The sequence below is a fragment of the Hoplias malabaricus genome, chromosome 4, assembly GCF_029633855.1.
Source record: "Hoplias malabaricus isolate fHopMal1 chromosome 4, fHopMal1.hap1, whole genome shotgun sequence".
Taxonomy (NCBI): Eukaryota; Metazoa; Chordata; class Actinopteri; order Characiformes; family Erythrinidae; genus Hoplias; species Hoplias malabaricus.
Window position 1 is genome coordinate 52472677 of NC_089803.1, and position 22779 is coordinate 52495455.

At 38.6% G+C, this 22779-nt stretch overlaps 3 protein-coding genes across 5 annotated transcripts; all 3 read right to left on the reverse strand.

The window, feature by feature from the left end:
• Positions 1 to 1250: 1250 nt before the first annotated feature.
• On the reverse strand, positions 1251 to 10546 carry LOC136694739 (rap guanine nucleotide exchange factor 4-like). 3 transcript variants are annotated; one of them, XM_066668519.1, is made up of 17 exons: positions 10126 to 10544; positions 9608 to 9669; positions 7083 to 7632; positions 6618 to 6908; positions 5738 to 5826; positions 5565 to 5589; positions 5376 to 5454; positions 4946 to 5092; positions 4237 to 4334; positions 3744 to 3869; positions 3446 to 3624; positions 3097 to 3187; positions 2608 to 2658; positions 2417 to 2504; positions 1939 to 2003; positions 1795 to 1849; positions 1251 to 1436 (listed from the first exon to the last, which is right to left on the reverse strand). In XM_066668519.1, the coding sequence occupies exons 4-17, from the start codon at positions 6753 to 6755 to the stop codon at positions 1303 to 1305; spliced, it is 1365 nt and encodes a 454-aa protein (XP_066524616.1). In that variant the 5' UTR covers positions 6756 to 6908; positions 7083 to 7632; positions 9608 to 9669; positions 10126 to 10544; the 3' UTR covers positions 1251 to 1302. The 3 variants fall into 3 exon arrangements, with proteins under 3 accessions (XP_066524616.1, XP_066524615.1, XP_066524614.1); XM_066668518.1 differs by having other exon boundaries at positions 6975 to 7632; XM_066668517.1 differs by having other exon boundaries at positions 6618 to 7632; positions 10126 to 10546.
• Positions 10547 to 12370: 1824 nt separating this feature from the next.
• On the reverse strand, positions 12371 to 18112 carry LOC136695043 (uncharacterized). The gene is made up of 9 exons (XM_066668859.1): positions 18106 to 18112; positions 17784 to 17879; positions 15738 to 15800; positions 15498 to 15563; positions 15321 to 15386; positions 14950 to 15012; positions 14790 to 14852; positions 14621 to 14683; positions 12371 to 12683 (listed from the first exon to the last, which is right to left on the reverse strand). Exons 1-9 carry the CDS (start codon positions 18110 to 18112, stop codon positions 12568 to 12570), a joined length of 603 nt encoding a protein of 200 aa, XP_066524956.1. The 3' UTR covers positions 12371 to 12567.
• Positions 18113 to 19959: 1847 nt separating this feature from the next.
• Positions 19960 to 22393, reverse strand: LOC136695045 (scavenger receptor cysteine-rich type 1 protein M130-like). Its single transcript, XM_066668860.1, has 5 exons — positions 22336 to 22393; positions 21440 to 21734; positions 20903 to 21189; positions 20435 to 20749; positions 19960 to 20333 (listed from the first exon to the last, which is right to left on the reverse strand). Exons 1-5 carry the CDS (start codon positions 22391 to 22393, stop codon positions 19960 to 19962), a joined length of 1329 nt encoding a protein of 442 aa, XP_066524957.1.
• Positions 22394 to 22779: the final 386 nt, after the last annotated feature.

Genomic DNA, 22779 nt, shown 5'->3' on the forward strand with positions numbered 1-22779 from the left:
TTCTCCACAAGAGGGCAGCAAAGGATTAGCAATGACTGTGTAGTGACTGATAAATATGGCCAGAAGTTTGTGGACATGTGCTTTTTTTCTGATTTTATTAACATTTCTGTGAAGGAAAAAACCTTTTTCAGAACCACTTCTTTTAGTGTAGACAGTAACCACTAGAAATAAGCTTTGGCTACTGGAAAACATTTGTGTCACCAAAGACCTATATTTTGTCAGAAAATCCCACTTTTATTAAATATTCATGTGTCCAGAATAATAATGTATTAATAAAGTGTCTGCTATATTTTACCTATATTTTACAGTGATATTTTATATGTTTAGTGCAGATATTAAGGTAGTTCTAATGCTTCAAAGAGTTATATTTAACATTTATACAACTAAACTACATTAATATATTAATATTAAATATATAAATTTATTATATATTATTTAATTTATTATTATTTATTTATTTATATTTTTTGCTGTTTGTGGGTCAGTAAAGTGGCAAAAACTGAATTTCTCAATAACACTAGGTTTAGTACAGAGCTGTATTTCTCAAGAAGCCTGTGGCAAGCACAATTTACTCAATAAATCTGTTGGTTTGATGAATGCAGTCACAATATTCAGACCTGGGCGAACCTGTTCAGACAGTGTTTGGTCTTTTTACTGCTTTAGGTTTGTTCTAGAGTTTGAACTCTGATGTATCTGTGAAATACAGCATTTGGGAAATAAAAGAAACATTAAAAATAATTATATGCTGTTATTTATAGATTCTGCCACTTGCCGGAGCGTGAGTAATGTCATTCTTATCATCTTCAACAAGCACATGATCAGCGCTCTACTCCTGCATCTGACTGCTTTAATGATGGAAGTTACAATGGATGTGTATGTTAAACTAATAAAGAGTCTTCCAGAGACTCTTCAGAGTCTTCAGTCTCCACAACCTCTCAAGTATATGATGCATCTGTCAAATAAAGTGTTTGGGTAAATAAAATAAATGTAGAAAACTAATATTTAAATATTAAATACTGATAAATACACAAGCAGATTCACTGAAGTATCCCCTGATTGTGTATTCCTCTAATAAATATCATGGTGGACTAAGGGTATTTTTTATTTTGTGTGAGTGTTTGTGTGTGTGTGTGTGTGTGTGTGTGTGTGTGCAGTATAGGTTTGATGATGGTTTGAAGACTAACTCAAAGACAAATGACTTTCTGAGGACAAGTTAACAACAAACTAGAAAGATTTAATTTGAATTACTTAAAAAAAGGAAAGAAAACAAAAGGAAATTGTAGTTTTCAGGTGGAACAGAGGTCAGGATCTCCGGGGCTGCAGTTTAAGAGAAAGCTGTGTCAGGACACGCTGATTATCAATCACACTAAGTTTACGAACATAACTCTGAACATCAAAGTGGTTCTTAGTAGTCTGAGGTGCATTGTGGACTTTATCTGAGAGAGAGAGAGAGAGAGAGAGAGAGAGAGAGAGAGAGAGAGAGATCATACAGTTTAATAACTGTTAAGGGCAAAAGATCATGAGACAGTAAATGAAATCAAACAATGAATAATGACATTATTAAAATATGAATTCATCTATTGTTGGAAAAACTTTACTGACATCCAATAAAACAAATTTTGGGAACATTCAGAATCCCCTAACAGTGTAAACTCACTACACTACAAACCTAAATTACACAGAGAAGAATCTGAAAGCAGGGAACACAGGGGGCGCCATTTTAACCTGTAATGTGCCACATTTAATTCACTGCACAGAATGCTGAATATAGAGTTACAGCAGAAATGTACTTACTGAATGACTGACTTCTGTAGCGTGTCATTGTTCTGACTGTGTTTGCAATCATTTGCTGAAAGAAAAACACAAATCAACAAAAGCTGTTAGTGATAATCAAAAACTCTTCTCAGGAACTGATCCATAAATTAACTGAAGACTCACCGTTTTCTCAAAGTTGACCAAACTGTTGATGTAGGTCTTGTTGCCTTCATGAATAAAAGTCATATCTGTTAGGAATAGTAACATCAGGCATTAGATACGTAAATCAAACGTGTGTAAAGTACATGTGGGCTTCATATGCCTTGTTTCTAACACTTTTACAATACTATCCTCTAACATTTCATAACATTTGTGTTCTTAAGCAGAAGAGGAGATGTAGCTGTATTTGTTTGTGATGGGGTTGTTTTGTTTAGGGCAGAAACACCCTGTGCATTAATCCTACAATGATACTCAAACTGAAACAAACAGAAAGAGTCAGAAGTGCAGAATGAAGTTGGGAAAACAGAAATATAAAATCTAATTAACTATGTAATAAATATATAACTAAACAAATAATTTTGTAATGTAAACTGAACCGAACAAGACATAACTAACTCTACACTTCCTGGGTTTAAATGAACCACAGCTCCTCTGCACACACCTTTTATTAGTAAAGGCATGAAAGGGATGATGGGAGGGTCCAGCTCAGCCACAGTGAGGCGGTACGCTCTGTGATTTCTTGAAGGGTCCTGAGAGACAGAGAGAAAGCAGAAGGCATCAGTGTCAAAAGGCATTAAATAATAACCAGAGCAACAAAACATGTTTTTAAAGAGAAATTAAACACTAGCTCACCAATACATTTTCAAACTCCCTGTACATCTTCTGAAACTTGCTGGGCAGTTTCTGCACGAGACGAGGAATAAAATGTTATTATTTACTTTATTCAGCAGCCTGTGACTTTATTGTCACTGTGAATTTAGAAACTTTGCCATTGTCCTTTAACTCATTAAAATCTGTCCCTTGGGACTTGTGAGTGACATAAAATACTGCCTTAATGTTGGATACAATCTGACTGTTTTAGAAAGTGTGTAAAAACACAATCAGAAAAGGTGAAAGAAGTATGGCATTTGTTTCTCTTTATGACACCCTTTGCTCAAAATGGCAGCTTTTGATAAAAATACAGCTTTACATTTCCATACGACTTTATCAAGAATAATCAGAACTCACTTAAAGAAAGAAGTGGAGTACATTGAAAGGCAGAAATAGCTACTCTTTGGCTTCTGCATTAAACACTAACTGACTTTAATTAACACACACTGAATGTGTCGGGTAAAACCTCACCTCCCACGTCTGACTGAGTCGACACACCGCTGAATTTCCCAATCCCAAAATGATGGCAAAGCAAGCGTTCAGATTCCCAAACTCTTTACAGCTGTAAATAAATAAATAAATAAATAAACAAAAGCCACATTAATTCACCACATATAGACACATGATTTTATGGGAAATATTATTACATTATAAACAACTTGGAGCCGACTGAAATGATCAATATTTTACCAGTTTTATTGTAGTACAGTATTAATATTGTATTGTAGACTGTAATATGTTAATATTATACTGTGAGCCTCAGTGAGTGTTCATTATTAGATTCTTAATGATGATAAATTAGGACCAGACTGAATCTTACTGCGCAGCGATCTTGATGAATTTCTTCAGCAGCTGGACGCGTTTCCTAAGGTCTGAGCAGAGGCAAACCTCTGTCACCACCCACAGCTGGATCTCGTTAAAGCGGCGGAGGAAAAGATCCAGATTAGCCGTCGTCTCCTTAAAGTGCTGCCGACCAAACGTGTGGTAGATCAACTCGTGCTGAAGAAGAGCACATTACATTAGAACATTAAGAAGTTCTAATGAAAGACCTGCAGTCTCCCACAGTACAAATGTCCTACAATGGATAAGAGCCTCTACACATATGTTTGTGTGAGTACCTCATGCACACAGTTGAAGAGTTCCCAATCATACAGGGTCATCTGGTAGGCCAGGTCTTTGGAGCTCATCTTCTCAAAGCTGGACATGGATCCAGCCGATGGCCCCTCCTGCTCTGGCAGAGGAGTCTAAAATTCACAGACAACAACAATTAATCAGAACCTACAAACACAGTCAACTACAGTCACTGAGGACATGTAAACACCCATTCTAACATATGCCAGCACTACTATGATTATACAGTACAAGAGCATATCACTGAGGGTACGCTCTATTGTCACAGGGTTCACAAGGCTTGTGTTTGCATGAATATGTGTGTTTTTGTTCGAATATGTGTGAGGTTTGACTTAAGATCAGATTTAATCTTGCAGCCGATCACCAGCTTCAGTAAGAGACTTTGAGTGGTGAAATAACCAAACTGTGGCCTTTCAAGACCTCAACTGATGACCAAAGTCTGTACTGGTGTGTGTTTGTGTGTTTCTGATCATTATTCACCAAAGAGTCAAGCTGCTCCTGTGTACAGGCAAAGAGTCTGCCATTAACACTGAGAGATGAGAAGAAGGACACCTCAGTCGGCTTCAGCACAATTTTATCTGAAAAAAAAACAGTGCAGATGTTTGAAATGAAAGCTTTCTGATTATCACAAGTAATACATGACACACAATGGACAAAGTGAGGGGATCCTTGAATTCTAGTCTACAATCTATCAACAACATGGAAAAAAGGGAAGACAGAGAAACTCTACAGGGCTCTAATAGGTCACAATTAACAATGATATACTGAGGTACTATGGCACTCAGGAAACAGAGCTCCAGCCACTACAGCGCAGTGCTGAATTTCATACGGCACAGACAGTGATACACTGCTGAGAATAAAGCACTTGAGGGTCAGAGTAATCACATCCAGAGCAGAAAATAACTTATAAGAAAATATAATATTAATCAGTGTGCTTACCCCATTTAAATAAGATATTATTAAGAATAACCCCTTCACAGGTTGAATATATCCTACAGTTCACCCAGAACAAGCAACTGCAATTTACTAAACTCAGCATTTTATTAATGAAAACAGCTGGTGAGCACCAGATAATATCAAACTTGTGTTGTGTGATTAAGTGCTGTAAAGTACATCACACAGTATCTGATGCTCAGTTAAGAGCCATTATAGGGAGTGTGCTTTTGCCCTTTCTTTATCCTTCAACTACCTCCCGCTGAGTTGAGGTGGACCAGCATGAGTTCGTGTCGTGAGTTGAGTTTTTCAGCCACAGCAGACAGGACCTCTCTGACAGAGGCACACACAGACACTCGAATGGTAATGTAGCTGTGGTCACTGGAGTAAACCTTCAACAGAACTACAGAAACAAAACAGAGATACATTTTAATGCACGGTTCAAGAAAAGAAAGGTCTTATGTTCTAACTCATAACTCCTGAGCTACATTCTATTTAATATATTTTATATTATATATATGGGAATGCAATCAAAGCCTTACATCAATGTTCCAATGTTTAGTCTCCAAACATAAACAAACTAAATTCAGGAGAACGATGGATGGACAGGTGTCCTCAAACTTTTAACCACATGGTGGATCTATTCAAAACTATTGACCGTGTGATTAATGTAAAGGAATCCTCACTCTCATCTGTGCTCTTGATTGGCTGGAGCTTCTGCAGTTTCTCATCTCCCATGCTGAACTGATGGAGCAGCACTTTGTGCTAAAAGCAGAGGGAGCAAGAGAGAGTTAGAGAAATAACAAATGGCTGCAGGAACAGCAGCAAATGCAGTGAAAATGCTCCATTATTTTAGATGAACTATTTCCTCTCACCTGAGGTGGTTTCCCATCTTCAGAGCTGAAAATAAAGACAAAAGGGATTTAGACTCAGTAACTGAGAGCACTAAGGTAGTGAAGTAGCTGTGAGGTACTATGCTCTATTAGAAATCTACATGAAATGCTCATAGGAATCTATATGAATAAAGCCTAGAAGAATGAGATCTCACTTGAGTTTGAGAACTTTCTCCAGCTCAGGGAGCTGCTCTTTCAGTGCAGGAAAAAGTCTGGCATCTTCAGAAATTGCCTTATACAGTTCCTGCATCAGAGACATCAAAGAAAAACCAGTGTGAGAGACATCCATACCTAGAAAAGACTTATCACGTGTGTTGATTAATACAGCAAATCAATAACAATATAAATAATTACTAAAGCTGAATGGGGTCTCAGCCTGGGAGAATGATACTGTTTGGAAAGTAACAGTGAGTGTGAAATGTATTCAGAAGATTAACTGATGCTGAGGTGGGGAACAATGCAAACACACTCTTTACTTTTGCACTGCCCTGAGTGTGAGAGATGTAGAGAAACTATTGTCAACAAATAGTTCAGTACTGAGATAGATCTTTAAAGACATCTGAAAAGAGACTGATCATATCTCTGAGGGAAGTCTATTTTACAGGAGGATGAACACAACAGAAATATTAGCACTGCACCATCTATTATCCATCCCTAACACACACTTGCTGACCCCTAACCCACCTATGTCCCACACACAGAGAGTACAGTGCTTCTACTGAGAGGAAATGTAAGGCAGGGTTAATAGAAATTATAATATAAAGATATATAGAGACTCACATAATAAATATCTTGGCTTTTCAGTGACATTTGGGCAAAGAGGGAACTACACTTAATTTTTTCACTAAACCATCATTTACAGAGTCTCCAGCAGGAAGACTCTGAGTAATCAGAACTACATCCAGAAAATGATGGAGTCCAAACCTCTGCGTCAAGGAAAGGAGTGGAAAATACTGTAGTGTCAATCTGCACAACTACAATAAATAAAGCATTATGTATCACCTTCTTTATCCTATTTTAATCCTAAACTTTCACCTTCTCTTGAATTCCTCCAGTCTTCACTTCCTCCTGAATATCTACAGCCTCCTCCTCCTTCTTCTCTTTCTCCCCCTCCTTCTGCTCCTCCTTGACCTCAGTCCTCACCACCTCTTCTTTGACATCTACCTCCTTCATCTCCTGATGTTTCCCTTCCTTCTCACTCTTTTCCTTCCACAAGCTTCCCAGCCCACTCCTCCTCCTTCGGCCTCTTCTTCTCCTCTTTCTGTTCTCTTCTTGTTTGGTTTTGTTAAGTTGTTGATTCTCATCATCATCGCTGACGTTTTGCGGCTGAAAACAGCAGAGCAGCATTTTGCCTGGTGTTTGCTTCAATGATCAGCAGTGAATATGACCCACCTGTTAGTTTTTGAACTTGAACTCCATTCCAGTTCTGTGACATCACAGTTGTAAGGGCTATTCATTGTGATGCGTGTCACAGTTCCTCCACTCACAGTCACCACTCACCTGCAAAAGTTTGGGTACACCTGCCCCAAAGACATCCTATTCATTTCTGGAAAAAATCAGTCACACATCACCAACAGAGACAAGACAATGTAAAGTGAAGGAAAGAAAGAAAAAGAAAAGAAAAAAATAAACCCTCGAACTCATCTGTAAATCTCTGACGATCACTTTCTTCTCTTCCTCGATGGGGAGTAGCACATCCTCCTGTTCATCACCTCAAACATTTAGATGTTCACACACACACACACACACACAATCATGTAATAGATAATAGATTGTGTAACACTTTACTGTAGGTTATTCATAAGGCTACATGAAAACTAAAATAAGTCTATAATGACAGCAGCTGTAAATGTACATTACCACATTTTCAAATGTAAATTGGAAAGAGCAGGACTAGTTATACAATAGTGTAAATCCCAACCTAGTGGTGTGTGCAACGTCTTGTTAACAATGTAAAGTCATAAATGGTATTTTACTGAAGTTGAAGACTGTGTAACTGACCCTGGTTGAACACTCCCTCCTCCAGCAGCACCTGCCACACACCCATGGCCTGAACCACACACACCCACACACACACACACACACACAAACATGTGGACAGGCTAAGTGACAGAAAGGAGGAGCTGGGGAGTATCTGACACTTTCTTGATGGTAAACAATATATTTGTACGGAAAATAAAATGTGAATAAACTGAATTACTGAATTATTTTGTAGAAGACTGTAACACAAAAAGGATGCCATTATCTCCTCGCTGGATCATGACTGTTCAGGACAAGACAGTAATATCACTCTCAGTTACAGAATGTGAAAATGACCTGTCAGTATTGCAGCATAAAATAATCCTAATACCCATCAGATAGAAACTGCATGTGATTTATTTAGAAGAGTCCTGCAGTCATTGTACAGTGAGCATTAAATTACATTCACTCAGTCCAGCTCTGCCCAGTCACTCAGTCTTTCTGAGTGTCACGCCTTCCTCCTGTCAAGTCTGTTGTCCCCGCCATGTGCTTTATTTGCACATGGCTATGTTTTGTTTATGTTCTAGTCCCCGCCTTTGTCCCACCTCCTCGTCTGTCATTTGTTAACCTGTCCCCTCGTTATCTGTCCAGGCGTGTCTCGTTTGTGTCAAGCATTTAAACCCTCTTGTCTCACGTCCTGTTTGTCGAACATTGTACCTTTGTCATATGTCAAGTCGGTCGTGTTATCTGTCTGTCGCCAAAGTTTTCCTCGTCGTTGTTTCATTTCCTTGGTCGTTGTGTCACTTTGTTTTCTGTCTGTCCCGTTTGCCCTGTGTATTTCGTAGTGTCCAGTTTATTCTGTTTTCCTTATGTTAAAAGTCTCTGTTGTGTTATTTTCCGTTAATAAATGTTTACTGTGTTTTAGAGAATGTGTCCGCCCTCAGTCAGTCTGCCCCTCGCTCCTGACACTGAGGATAAGAAGGTGACAGCTAAATGCTATGAATGTAAATGTAATGTAATGAAAGAACTTTGTTTACATTTATTGGGATATTATTTGTAATATAATTAAATTGAAATGTTTAAACAAATACATAAATATGGTAAAATAAATAAATATCCACACAGACAGGAGGCTCACTTATTGATTACAGGAATACAGGGGAATGCATGTGTATCCTGCTTCAAAACACTGGAGGCTTCTAAGAGTTGGCCACAAGGGCAGGACACGTTTGGATGGTCACGACTCTTTCTGATCCCAGGAATCTGTTACTCAGGTTCTCTCAGGGATTTCTGCCGGAGCATCCAGTAAAACTCTATAATGTTGAGCCCTGCTCTGAGCCTGAACCCAGCTGAAATGTGAAGTATGTCCCGATTACTTTGGTCAATAAGAGGAGATGAATAGAAAGACTGTGTACTTTGAATATATTAATAGAATATAAAACACTGGAAGGGAAAGGAAATATGATCAAATCTGTGCATTAAGCGGATGTGATCAGTGTGATCTGATTTTAATCCTTTAATCAGTGATAAATGGACAATCTCTGGTTTATCTTGTGGTTAATAATGTCACATTAGGTGTGGATGTGTTAGCTTTGGCTCAACAAGCCTATAGTTCACTTTTCTGTGTGTTCTTTTACAAAACAAACTTGATGAAGAATAACAGATGGAGTGGGGTCTAGGTCTAATACTGGGGCCACAAGGGCAGAACAAGTTTGTATGGTCAGGACTCTGGTCAGTTTCTCTGATCCACTGCCATGAGCTGTTTGCCCTCATCTCATCACTGACTCTACCCTACAGTGTTCAGTTTTTATCTTTTCTCATTCTCACACTGTGCTCTGTGTCCCATAATAAATGAAGGGAACAGAACTTCTTCCTCAGACCAGATCAGTGCAGTGTTTCTACATTTACCCGAATCAGACTCATTTACTCTGAGTTTTCACATTTCGTTACTCTAATTTGTGTGTGTTTGTGTGAGTGTTCAGTGTGGTTCAAAGTGTATGGAGGTGTCTTACAACTGTGGATGTCTCCTCTACTGATGTAGCTGTGGGTGTAATCTGTACACCTACTGTGACTCAGAGAAAACAGACGCTCTCCAAGGTACTGAATCCTCTCAATGTCCAACACAGATCTGCTTCAGAATGAATGTGGACACAAGAACAGGTCAGAATGGGAGATGAGGGTTTTAATAAAGATACAGCTCTAGATAAATGTGTGTATTCATATATTTCTATATACAGCAGTGTAAAGTCAGTCTTTACATTACTCCTCATTACACTGATCCTGAAAATGAATATTTATTTTATAAGTATATAAAATATATAATTTAATCTTCATGTTTACAGAGATGATGGTTTTTACTGCTTTAACTTATTATAATACAAAATTAATCACTTGTAAAAAATACAATAGGTGGACAAGTGTATTTCACAGATTTGATTTTAGTCTCTTTCTCACTCTCTGATGAAGTCGGTGTGGACTGTGTGCAGTTCAGAGGAAAAGCTGTGTTTTTCTGTTCTCCACAGACATAATCAGCACATGAACAAAGACAGTTGTACTGTCCCAACTCTTCATGTGTTAAACTCACAGAGACATGCTGCTTCTGCTCTAACGTCTGTGCTGCTGCTTCTGCTCCCACATCACCACCACCATCCACACCAGAATGAGTGATTTTAACAGAAGAAAAAAAAGTATGAAGTTCTATACATTACATATTGAATTCATAATTAAAAAAAGCATTATATTAACGTATGAATCATCACCACAGGCTGCGAAGGTTCATTAACAGTAATAAGTGGCTGCTTTATTTTAATTGGCAATGACAAAAATGCATCTCTAATACAGTGAGCTCACTGAGCAGCTCATACACGTTTACCACAGTACAACTCTGTCAGGTGTCAGTTTAAATTTGATATTTTTTGGGACTGAACTCATAATTAACAATGAAAATATGAAGAGTTTAATTTACAGTTTTTAGCTCAAAATTAAATAATTACAGTCTTTGAAACAAACAGATGATTTCTCCTTAAACGTCTAAGTTTAACTAAATCGCATAAAACATTTCTGATGTAAATAAAAATACAAGGTAAAAGACTGTCCAAAGCCATAACAAGAACACATAAAACACAAAATGAGACGTTATAGTAAATGAGTATTTAATTATCACTATAAAAAGGTTCAGAATACAGGCAACTAACTCAAATACAAGGGGCAGCATACAGTGATCCCGGGGGTTCTAGGACTAGGTTCTTAATAGTTAACAGTCCCTAAAATGAAACTTAAAGGAATATTGTTGTGGTAAATGTTAACTCTAGTTTGCAACAAAAATAAATGCCTAAATGCATAATCTTTCAGAAGCACTGTTTCAATCCCTGCATTAATTAGCTTTCTCCACAAGAGGGCAGCAGGGGATTTTAATGTCTGTGAAATTACATCGGCTACAAGATTTGGCAAAAATGTTGTGGGTACATCCTCATCCTCACAGTAACCCTGTCTTTTTCTTAGTGAAACCATTACATGCCCTTACTTCCTTTAAAAGACTCTGTCATTCATATCTTCCACATTTCTCCAGATCAGTGTCTATGGTTTTTACACCGCTGAAATCACTGAAATACAACTGTGAGAGTACAAGGACCGAACGACATTTCTGAACATCTCCTGTCACCACATACTCCAGAAGTATCTCCCATGTTTGATAAAACGTCGCTAAAGCGCCCTCTAGAAACGAGACAAAGTGCCCTATTGACTGCCGCTCCTATGGCAAATGAATAACTCAGTGCCCTCTAGAGTAAGAAAATTCCATAATGTGTCTTTAAGAAGTGCCTTTATATGGATACCCTTCAATAGACGAGTGTGCATTATTAAGTGTCCTCTGTTGTGCCCCTCCTTGACAGTGCCTTTTCCAATAAAGAAAATGTCATGCAAAGGGTGCAACTACATCAAAGAGAACGTGGGTAAGTGTCCTAATGAAAGCTTCGTCAGTGGTTAAAATGTTAAATATTGCCCTATAGCTGCATCCACAATGGGATAAGTTTGACATACACTTTGTAATTAAAAAAACTTCTGAAGTGGCCTCTCAGATGCCTTTCCAAGTGAGAAAACCTGATGCAGTGGCCTTGTAACACCCCTCCTGGGGCAGGCTTTCCCAAAGTTGGTGCCATTTCCTAATAATGCAATGTTAAACTTAAACAAATCAAATATGAAAACTTTTTTATAGTACATGGTGCATCATAGGTGTTGGTGAACTAGTGGGGGCCTGTGTCGTGGACTAGGTGCCCTTTTTATTTTTTCAACCCTGCATAGAATATATCGAGGAACATGGTAATATGCCTTCCTTAGATCCACAGACTATGTGTAGAGCTGTTGTTGGGTGCATATGCACATACAACAGCCAAGGTTTGCCTCTGATGACACACATTCACACCTATGGACACTTCTGAATCACCAATCCACCTACCAGTGTGTGCTTTTGGACCGTGGGAGGAAACTGGAGCACAGGGAAGAAACAACAAACTCCTCACAGACAGTCACCCGGAGCGGGACTTGAACCCACAACCTGCAGGTCCCTGGAGCTGTGTGACTGCGACACTCCCTGCTGCACCACTGTTTATTATTTAGTTTAGTAATAAATTACATGTGTCAGAAAACAGTGGGTTTCTCATTTATTCAGTTATTCCCTTTTGTTTGTTGCACTTTTAATTTACACAAATGGATGGGACCTCCTTCACAGTGATGGCAAACTGTTGTTGATGCTTTAGGGTTCACAAAAAATCACAATAAATTCTTTAAAAATAAAAGAGGAAACATAAAATGATAAAATGACATTTTTATTGTGTATTTTCTGTTCTGACAGAGATAGTAAAGCAAACTAAAGCGCAGTGGCATCCTTTAAATCCTCTGTAACACATCATTTCTGAGACACAGGGTCAGATAGACAGATTTACAGATATCAAGTGTCCAGTTGTCCACTGCTGCTCAGCACATAGAGAAGAGTAGAGCAGAGAATTCTCAAAATCATAATAAAATAAAATCATTTGTTGCGTCTGAAAAGGTTTAACTGCAGTTTCCTGAGGAAAGACACTGGGTGTGGTCTCTCAGTCACATGATTCATCTCTGTCTGAGGCTCCTCCCCCACATCTTCATAGTCTGTAAAATCAATACATTTATCTCCTGTAACTCATCATTCAGTAGTGTGTTGTCTTCCAGCAAAGTCCAGACACAGTGATACAGCACAGTGTAGCTTCTGTTTAGTCCTGCAGCCTGCAGCTCAGGATGTTTATTAAAGTCAAACTGAAACCAAAATGGACCTTTTAACTTTTTTATTCCATATTTCTGGTCACAACAGACATGATTAGTTTTATATTTAAAAATATATAATGAATAATTTCCTGTAATCTTTGTTACAAATTAGTGACTTTTGCTCATTGCTTTTAACAATGAACATGAAGTTTCTCCTCCCACTCCAACAACTCCACCCATCACTGAGTGAAAACACACAACTCGCTCAGACACCGATACTGTGTTTAAACCATAATACAAAAAGAAAAAGCTTCTCTTTATATTTCTGTGGTTAGCATCTGTTTATTCATTAAATATATTTAAAGCTGTTTTATTGTGTATAAGATGCTGCAGTGATGAGTGTTAATTTTAACCTAAAAATATTATCCTCACATGGAACTGCATGTTCTATAAACGTATGACAAATGACTTCTATTATTTCCTTCTTAAACTTTTGTACAGTCTGTGAAACCAGGTTCATCATGTTTAGAACACGGACAGATGTAGAGAGGTTTAATTATTTCCAGTTCTAATAAAACAGCTGTGCTGCATTAATGATTTTTGCGGGGCCGGCCTAGAAGAGGTATATACTCTTACTGACTGACTGACTGACTCCTAATGATGAAACGTGCAGGCGTGAGTAGGAACTGTTAATTCGGCTGTATTTTACTACACCGTCTGTTGTTAGTTCAGCCATATTTCACATTCCAGTTCGTGATCTATAAATGGAACCGTTCGGTGGTGACAAGGGGTCCTCTTTTCCCTGGACAAGTACTCTTTTTGGGACCTAAAAAATGCATGTTCAAGGGGACAGAGTGTTGAGAGCTAAATTGGGACATGGCCACACTGCTTCAGATCTGTAGGTCCACCATCCACCGTGGTGCAGCTCAGTGTTTTACTGGAGCCTCAAACAGAAATGCGTTGAACGTTGTTGAGATAATATTTATCATAGTCTCTTTTTTATGTTTGGAGATGTTTCTGTGACCCAGCCTTTTGTTTTCTACTGTATGTTTAACAAACAGAAAGTCATCTTATCCGTCCCTATAACGCCACGAATACATGGACACATCCCCCCTGTGATTAAATTACATCTGCACAGCTTTTTGTTAAACTTTACACTAAAATGAGGGAATCTCCGGATTATTAAAGTCAGAACACCAGAGCGAGGTGTTACTCAAAATAAACGAGGCTGTGAATTAGTTACAGCACTGTTTTATCAGTCGGACCCTTAAAGAAATGTAAGTCAGTAATAAATATCTAGTTCCCAGTGATGCACTGTTCCTTTATCAAGTGTAGATTACTTGGTTGATCAAATGTTAATGTGCTTGGTTTTATAAATGTTCAAAAACTTAAATGTTAAAACGTTATCTTGTTGCTTTCTGGTAAACGAGTTGCTTTAATGTCATCACAACACTCTGCTTCAGTTTTGTAGCTTTGTTGAACAGAAAATAACAGGCTTTCCATGATCACACACTGTCAGCAACTGACAAGATAATCTATTGTTATAGTTTGTTATTATTTTAAACAAAGACATTGATATGAAGCACCAAAGTCTCTCTAGACCTTCCAGTGACAAGGGTATGTATTTTGGGCTTTCCTGCTTTTGAAATGCCAGAAAAACCTCTGTGACAATGGCTAAGTGGCTAATGGAGGTCCAGCTAAACTAGGCTTGCCTAGTTTCATTGTTGCTCTTGTTTAGATGAACACAACTCTACTGAAGAATTACAGAAGTGCACGCTTCTCACTCAGAAAGATTCACACAGATTGTGCTTAGAGCATGAAAGTCAGTAAGATACATCACTCACCTTTCTCCTCTCCTACATCATGTCCAGCAGTGATCACACTGTCATAGTTATCGGCTGTGTCCACTACAACAACAAAGAGATCGATGATAACAATAAGAAACGAACCCGATTTTTTAACTGTATTGAAGCTTCACTTTAACATTATTTATGAACATGAAGGAAACATTACTTGTGTCGATGTTGGAGCTCGGTTCAGTGGGAACAGCGTCATCATAGTTCTCTGTTACATCTTCTGTCCAAATGTAGAGATAAATGTCATTAAATCAGTCTCAGTATCATCAGGGACTGTGTTCATGGAGATTACCATGTTGCTCCATTACAAGTCCTACCTGCTCCTTCAACTGAGTTCAGATCAGCACTGATGATGTCATCATAACCCTCTGATACGTCCTCTGCACCAAAACACATTAAAAGAGTGGAAAATCACATTGTGAACCTCAGGAGATTTCTGACATAAGTATTTACACAGGCATTTTCACTCAATCACAGAACACTGTATTTTTATGGAATAAAGTTGCTAGTGTTAGCACTTAGCACCATTAGCAATTCATTATATGTTGGGTTTCCTTATTTAAATAAATTTAAAATCAAGAACTTAGTATATATTTATGCCACAGAAATGTCTCGTTTTTCTTGTTATGACTTTTTAACCTCTTTATTTCTACTGCATTTTAAACTAAAAACAGATTCACAAACACACCTGCTGCACTATTGATTTGTCCAGCAGTGATGACATCATCATAGTTGTCTGCTGTGTCCTCTTTAGCTGTTACATGAAAATAAAATAAAACGAACTTTACTAAGAGTGCATTTCTAGTTTTACACTGTTGTTTAATGTAAAGATAAATTCAGAGGACTCATTAATAAAGGAACCCACCTATCAGACCGCTGGAGGTGGTGACATCATCATAATATTCTGTCTTTACTCCAGTCACAGACTTTGCTGCAAAAAAGATCAATTTTTATTTCATTAAAAAAATACTAATTTAGAGAGCCTTTAAAGCACAACTTTATAGCTAAAAAATCAAGTTTGTTCAGTGTTATTTTCTCTCTCTTTTTATATTTATTTATAATTTAAAAAGAGATGCCTGAAACTCACACGCTCTTGTTCTCTCACCTGAGAGATGCTCCCCATCCACATCCTCATATCCTGAATGCTGTGTTTCAGAGTTGATACTTCCTGTTTAGAGAAGGCAGAGCAGCTATGAAACACGTTCAGAATCACCTTCCAGAATCAAGCCTCTGAGAACTGGGATTGTTTACTTGAGTGTTTTTAAAAAGGTTTTCTAAAAACTGCTCAGTGTTAAAATTATAGCCACAACACCTGCCTCACAGTCTAATCTCTACCAGTGATGATGTTTAGTTCTGAGGTTTGTACAATGTCCTTCAAATTCACACTGAACTGAACTCTGCAGAACTGTAAAGAGACATTAATTGAAAAGAATGAATTTACTCATGATTCTGTACAATTTAGACATTCAATAAATACACACCATTAGGAATTATTTTGATATTCTAAAATATGGAAGTATTGTTCATTTAGTGGTCAGTTTAATGTTGTTTCACTGTTTCTTACACTGTGTTTATACACAAACTGTAACAGTTATTAAAATCACAAACACCAGCAGAACAGAAACTCATAAAACAAATGTGTGTCCTCTAATGGATTTGAGAATACTGTAGTCCTTTTTAAAACCATGGCTTAAACACTAATAAAGTCATCATTTCTATATTGTGATTGAAATATCTGTTTACATTTTCTCTGCGGTAAAAACCTAATTGAAGATATTACTTTCATCAAAGACCATTACACGGATCCCCTACTGTGAAGGTCTCCAGTAGCTCTGTTGTTCAATGCGTGTTCTGAGGGTCATAAACATTATCCTTTAAACTTTTTTATTTACATTCACTGATTCACACACTCACTCTCTAAATGACTTAATAATGTTCTCTGTCAGACAATGTATTTTACTACACACTTTTAATGGGTTTTTCTGATCTAGTTCCATTAAGGGTCCACATGCCTTTCAGCTCTATCAGTACTTTTCACTGAATAATAGCCTCATATCTGACAAAATCAAGGAAAGGAAGTAGTTTCATTGTTCACACACACAGCCTTAGACTCATTCACTGTCTCACTTACTAACTCATTCACTCATTTACACACTTGCTCACACTTGAGTAAAAACATGTTTGTGGTAAAAGTTGAAATAAAGAGGATTACACTGCTGCTTTGTCTCTAAAACTAAATGAAGCTACCCAACACAGTATATATATAATTGTCAGGCTCTGGTTTACACTTCGACACTTGTTTGGTAATTTGGTCATTAACTTGATAACTCAGTCATCTCAGTCGGTCATTTCTCAAATGTCTGTCACTCACTTGTCTTTACAAATCACTAACACAATCAGTGTCAACTGGCCACACTTTATCACTTTGTTGCTTATTTGTTCACACAGAAAGTTCTCCAGTGTTACATCAACTCTATTAGTGTTAACTTAACACTGAGAGTGTTAAATAATTACCTTAACCATATTAATTTAACACTAATAGTGTTGATTTAACACTGGTGAATTTTCTGTGCACTTGGGTTACTCCCACAGTCAGCCACTAAACACACTTTGCACCTCATTCCTCAAGCAGTCACTCATTCATTCAGCCACTTGTTCTCTGGGTCAGTTTTCACTCTGTTATCACTCTCTGTCTCTCACTTGATAATGTAGTCAGCCACTCACCTGTACCGTCAATTGTTCACTCATTCATTCACTCGCCAAATCAAGGTTTAGAACGCTCTCTCTCTATCTCTCTCTCTCTCTCTCTCTGTCCCTCATTGTTCCCTTACTAACTCTATTGCTTCACATGCTCACTCAATGACTGGCAAGCTCACACACACATACACACACACACACACACACAGTATTACACCCCTTTCCTGCTCTCTCTGTCAAACACCTGCAGCTGTGTGGTTTCTGTTTGAAACGGAAGCTTTACAGGAATTACACAGTTTAACTAAAGCTCTTATTAGATGCTTATCAGCAGATTTGAGCTGAGTACATCTACTCTAACTGTACATTAATTTCATTAACTACATTTTTTATCATTAATATACTAAAGGAAGCTATATTAGACAATAAAATAATAAAAATAAAGCATATCACTGACCTCTTTGAGTGGAGTCGATTCTTTTAGTGATGTATCTGCGGTCGATCTCCTCATACACTGCCTCAGTCAGAGTCTTACGCCTCCTCTTAGAGAGCACTGTGAGACAGAGAGAGAGAGAGAGAGAGAAACATGGAGCCAGTTCAGTAGAAGAGAAGACTGATGACAGACTGAAGGGTGTTTAGAGATTGTAGAGAAAGTGGACTGTAGATTTATCTCTATACCTCTCCTGAGCACTCTGTTCTGATAAAACAGCACAAACAGAAGCACTAAGGCCAGGAAGAGAACGACTCCCAGCACCAGGAGAGACACTGGATAAATTAACGGAACATCAGGTGAAGAAGCTTTCAAAGGGCTGTTTGTTGTCCCTGAATGACCAACTGGAAATAAAGATACAGAAAAGATTCAACAATAACAAGCTTATTCAGAAACATTTAAAAATGACCTAAGATACAAAAGCCGTACCTGTGGTGATGGAGGTGATGGAGGTGATGATTGTTGTGGTGAATGCAGTGGTGGCAGGTATTGATCTGTCTGTAAATACAAAAACAAAACATGAAATTCAAATATAAACTCATCAAAATAAAGCTTTTCCTGACAATCCTCATTCTGTTTTCTACAATTTAAGCACTGCATATTATTAGATATTTGTAACTAAAGTGTATATAATCACTTTTAGGTGCAGCTTTATTAAAACAGGAGTAAAAAAGTTGTGAATAAATTCAGAAACTCCAAACTCCAGTCGTCTCCTCTGACCTTCACAGGTGACTCCAGCGTCCTGTCTGTGGGAGCAGTCAGTGTGGTTCCTCAGGGAATGAGGACAGTCCCACAGGTGAATCTCATTCCCTCTACACTTCACTCTGTTCAGCCAGATAGTCCCTTCATCAGCACCAAAGACAGCACTCCCATCAGCCCTCAGCGCCGGACCACAGCCCAGCTGCCTGCAGACCACCTGAGCGTCCCTGATGTCCCACAGATCATCACAGACTGTCCCCCACTGAGAGTTATGATACACCTCCAGTCTCCCAGAGCAGCTTCCCTCTCCTCCCCTCAGTCTGAGAGGCAGGTGAAAACATATGCGCTCTGCTGCGTGTTTGTCCCGCCTCCTTGGGTGCACGCTGCCATAACTCTGCCCCTGATTGGTCTACAGATTTGATTGACATGTCGTTGGAAAGCTGAGCGCCTAAACTACGCTGCAGTGACATGGCTCCACGGGGATCATATCTTAATTTGAAAATGTGTACTATTTTTTTTTCGGACAGTACTTTTGACACAAACATGAAGATTACTCACGAAAGGTTTGACGGAGAAGTTTGACTCAGATTTAGTCTCGTTTTGAAGGGGGCTATCTAAGGAAAGCGCTGCTGTGCTAACTTTGTGTGTGAGCCACTTGTGTTGCTCTTCAGGCTTCGAGCAGCAGCGGTTTTGTCATCGATGAGGATGTTTTGAATATCTTATGTTTTTGGCTTTAATTCCTTAGTCCTACATTTTAGTGTATATCTTCGTGATCCTGAGAGTCTGGCCGTTTGATTGGTGTATGATATTTACACATTACTCAAATATGGCGCCGTGAAAAATCTGAAAATCTTTACTGTCACTAATATTATTTCATAACAATTTCAGTAACAGCAAAAATACTTATTTATCACGTGAGATCCTATATAAAATGATTAAATCAACGAAAAGCAGTGACTTTAAGCTTTAATTTGGTTCATTGACTGTCGACTTTGGACCTGTAGTACTTGAGATATACTGACGGATAAAACACTGAGTGATTTTTTTATAGGCGCCGCCGACCAATGAGGGAAATAAGAGGCTAAATAACACTGGGTCTCTAGGTTACAACTATCCACTCAGTCGTTTATGATGCAGATTATTGAGTGTAAGTTACAAAGGGCAGCCAGTAACAAATAGTGAGAGCTGAAGAAGAGAAAATAATTCATATCACTTTCTCTGATGAGACGACATGCAGCTACAGGTTGGAGGCTTGTACTCCTGTACTTGTGCTCAATGATGTCTGTCTGTAAGATGGCAAAATGGACGCAAGGGGCGGTCTAACAGCCAGAATGATGGATCTGCCCACAGCATTGTCTGTGTGCATTGTGTAAATATCGGCCTCTTGCGCTAATATATCGGCCGATGCCGATTATATAAAAAATGCCAAAAATCGGCCGATATATCAGTCGATCACTAGATTATTGTATATCAGATACATGTCAGTGATTTTACCAGAGCATGTGATGGAGAGCTGTTCCCTGGAGCTGCAGTTTACTGCCTTTGCACTGCTGCAGTTCCCCAGATGAGTTTCACTCCCAGAACAATTAAAGTCTGTCACACACACGTCTGTTTGTTGAGGTCTGGACGGAGAGACACTGGAGAAGTTGAGCACAGAGCCACAGCCCAGCTTTCTGCAGACCACAGAGGCCTCAGACACACTCCAGGACTCAAACACAACTCTTCTCCAGTCCTGCATGAAGTACACCTCCACCTCCCCCTCACACTCTCTTCCTCCAGACAACCGCACTCGCCCCTCATACAACGCCAGAGAAGAATCTGAAGGGGATCAATATCAAAATGTTTTTATATTTTTTGCTTCAATTTTAAGAGCTTCACATGTTCAGATGTACATTCTGTACACGATTCAGAGAACTCACTGCTGCAGATGACTCCAGCGTCCTGTTTGTGAGAGACTGCAGTTCGACTCCATGATGAAATGGAACACTGTGACAGGTGTGTTTCATTCCCCTGACAATCAAACAAATCAGCCCAGATCTGACCACTCCCCTCCCCAAACCAGTCTGACCCCAACACAGCCACAGCAGTCCCACACTTCAGCTGACCACAGAGGACACTGGCAGCTCTCATATCCCAGCTTCCATCACACACTGTGCCCCACTCACTGAGGTACTGGATCTCCACTCGACCAGAACATGAGTCAGAGCCGTTCTCCAGACGAGCTCCTGTGTGACCTGAACACAGAGCGGAGAGATTAGCTACTCATGATCTCTTTGAGACTGGACAAATACAATTCATCTTTCATATAATCTTTAATACACAAAAACAATTTTATTGATTTGAATATAAGGTTTATTACAAGGTTAATTCTGATACTTAACCAGTGCATTTCAGTCCCACGTCTTTGGCATGGGTGCAGTCACGTTTGCTCCTTGAGGTTTTTGTACAGGAGGAAATCTGAGACTCATCTCCTCTACACCGAAACTCCTCTGACCACACCTGGTCCTCCCCTCGGCCAAAAGCAGCTGCTCCCAGCACCTCCACAGGACGCCCACAGCCCAGCTCTCTACACACAACCTCTGCATCCTGCTGATCAAATCCAGCATCACACACTGTGGACCATTTATTACCACTGGCCACTTCCACTCTTCCAGAGCATTGGTGAGGACCAGCTGTAAGTCTGGGTCTGTCACCTAAGTATATAAATATTACAAACACCACAAACATTGAATAAATCTAAACAATTCTGAATTGTGTGAGAGAGAAAAAAATGAAATGAATGTTAGTGTTAATACATTGATTTTCTGTTTAATGCAGTTTCTTGAATTAACTGTAATCACGTTCAGGAATGATAAATATTAAAGCAAAACATTTCTCAATTTCAGTCCTCACACAGTGTCACGAATATCAATATGTTCATTTATATCAATGACAAGTTACCTGAGCAGGTCACTCCAGCATTTTCTGAAGAAGATATCCCTCCCTCTGAACAGCTCAGCAGTGACGCCTCTGAACCTCTACACATCACATATCTCATTGATGATTCTGTATTCATTCTAGTACTAAAAATGTTCAGGGCATTCATACAGCCCAGCTCTCTGCACACCACTGCAGCACCATTCATATCCCACCGATAAATACACACTTTTGTCCACTTTCCACGATAATAAATCTCCACTCTCCCAGCACAGCGACTACCTTCCATCAACCTCACACTGTCTGAAGGAGAGAGAGAGAGAGAGAGAGATGGGGAGAGACAGAGAGAGAGAGAGAGAAGCCAGTTTAATAAGTTTATTTATTTATATTTTGTAATAAATATAATTACAGATTGTTAAAAAGTAAAGCACTTTAAAGCAGATGTTTTTATGTAAAATGATTTTCTATGACAATAAATAATGTGAACAGTTTTAATATAATAATAGACTAAGAAATATGATATTCAGAGTTTCACAGGTAGAATGTTACAGAAGATGTAGAGCTTCTCCATCAGGCGACATGTTTTTTGTTGAATTTCTAAATAACTGTATATTCTCAACAGAGAAAAACATTTCAGCAATTTAACTGATGTTTAAATGATTTATTTACTTATTAATTTATTACAAACTTTTATATTAAAAACGTAACATAACTGTAGTGCAGTTTATATTTTATGATTTCACAAAATGTAAAAACTCTAAATAGAAACTGTATGCAGCACGTGCAAAAACTTAACACATAAAACTGCTCTCATTGTGCTAGGTATCAACTTGTTTTCAGTAAGAAAATCCACAAAATATACGCAAATATACTTCTACATTGAAATGCCATGGAATGAACTTACCAGCCGTGGTGAGTGTGATCGAAGAGAAAAGAAGAATGAGGGTCACACAGCTGTCCATCTCCCTCTGACCAGCACACAGCCCATTCAACTGAACAGCAGAACCAAGTTTACCTCTTCACCCCCCAGAGACTGAAGAAACAAACAGAGAGAGAGAGATCACTGCAGCCGCCAATCACTCTCACTATGACCTTATTAGAAAGAGAAGAGGAAATCATCAAACACTGACAGTGACAAATCAGAGGCAACATTTCCTTCTTTCTCCATATTTATCAAAAATAATGACGCTGATGAACAGAACTCCACCTCTGTCTCAAGACGAATGAGTTTGTTTCTATGTGTGTGTGTGTGTGTGTGTGTGTGTGTGTGTGTGTGTGTGTGTGTATGTTTGTGTGTATATGTGTGTGTATGTGTCTGAGTGAGAGAGAATGAGAGAGAGAGAGAGAG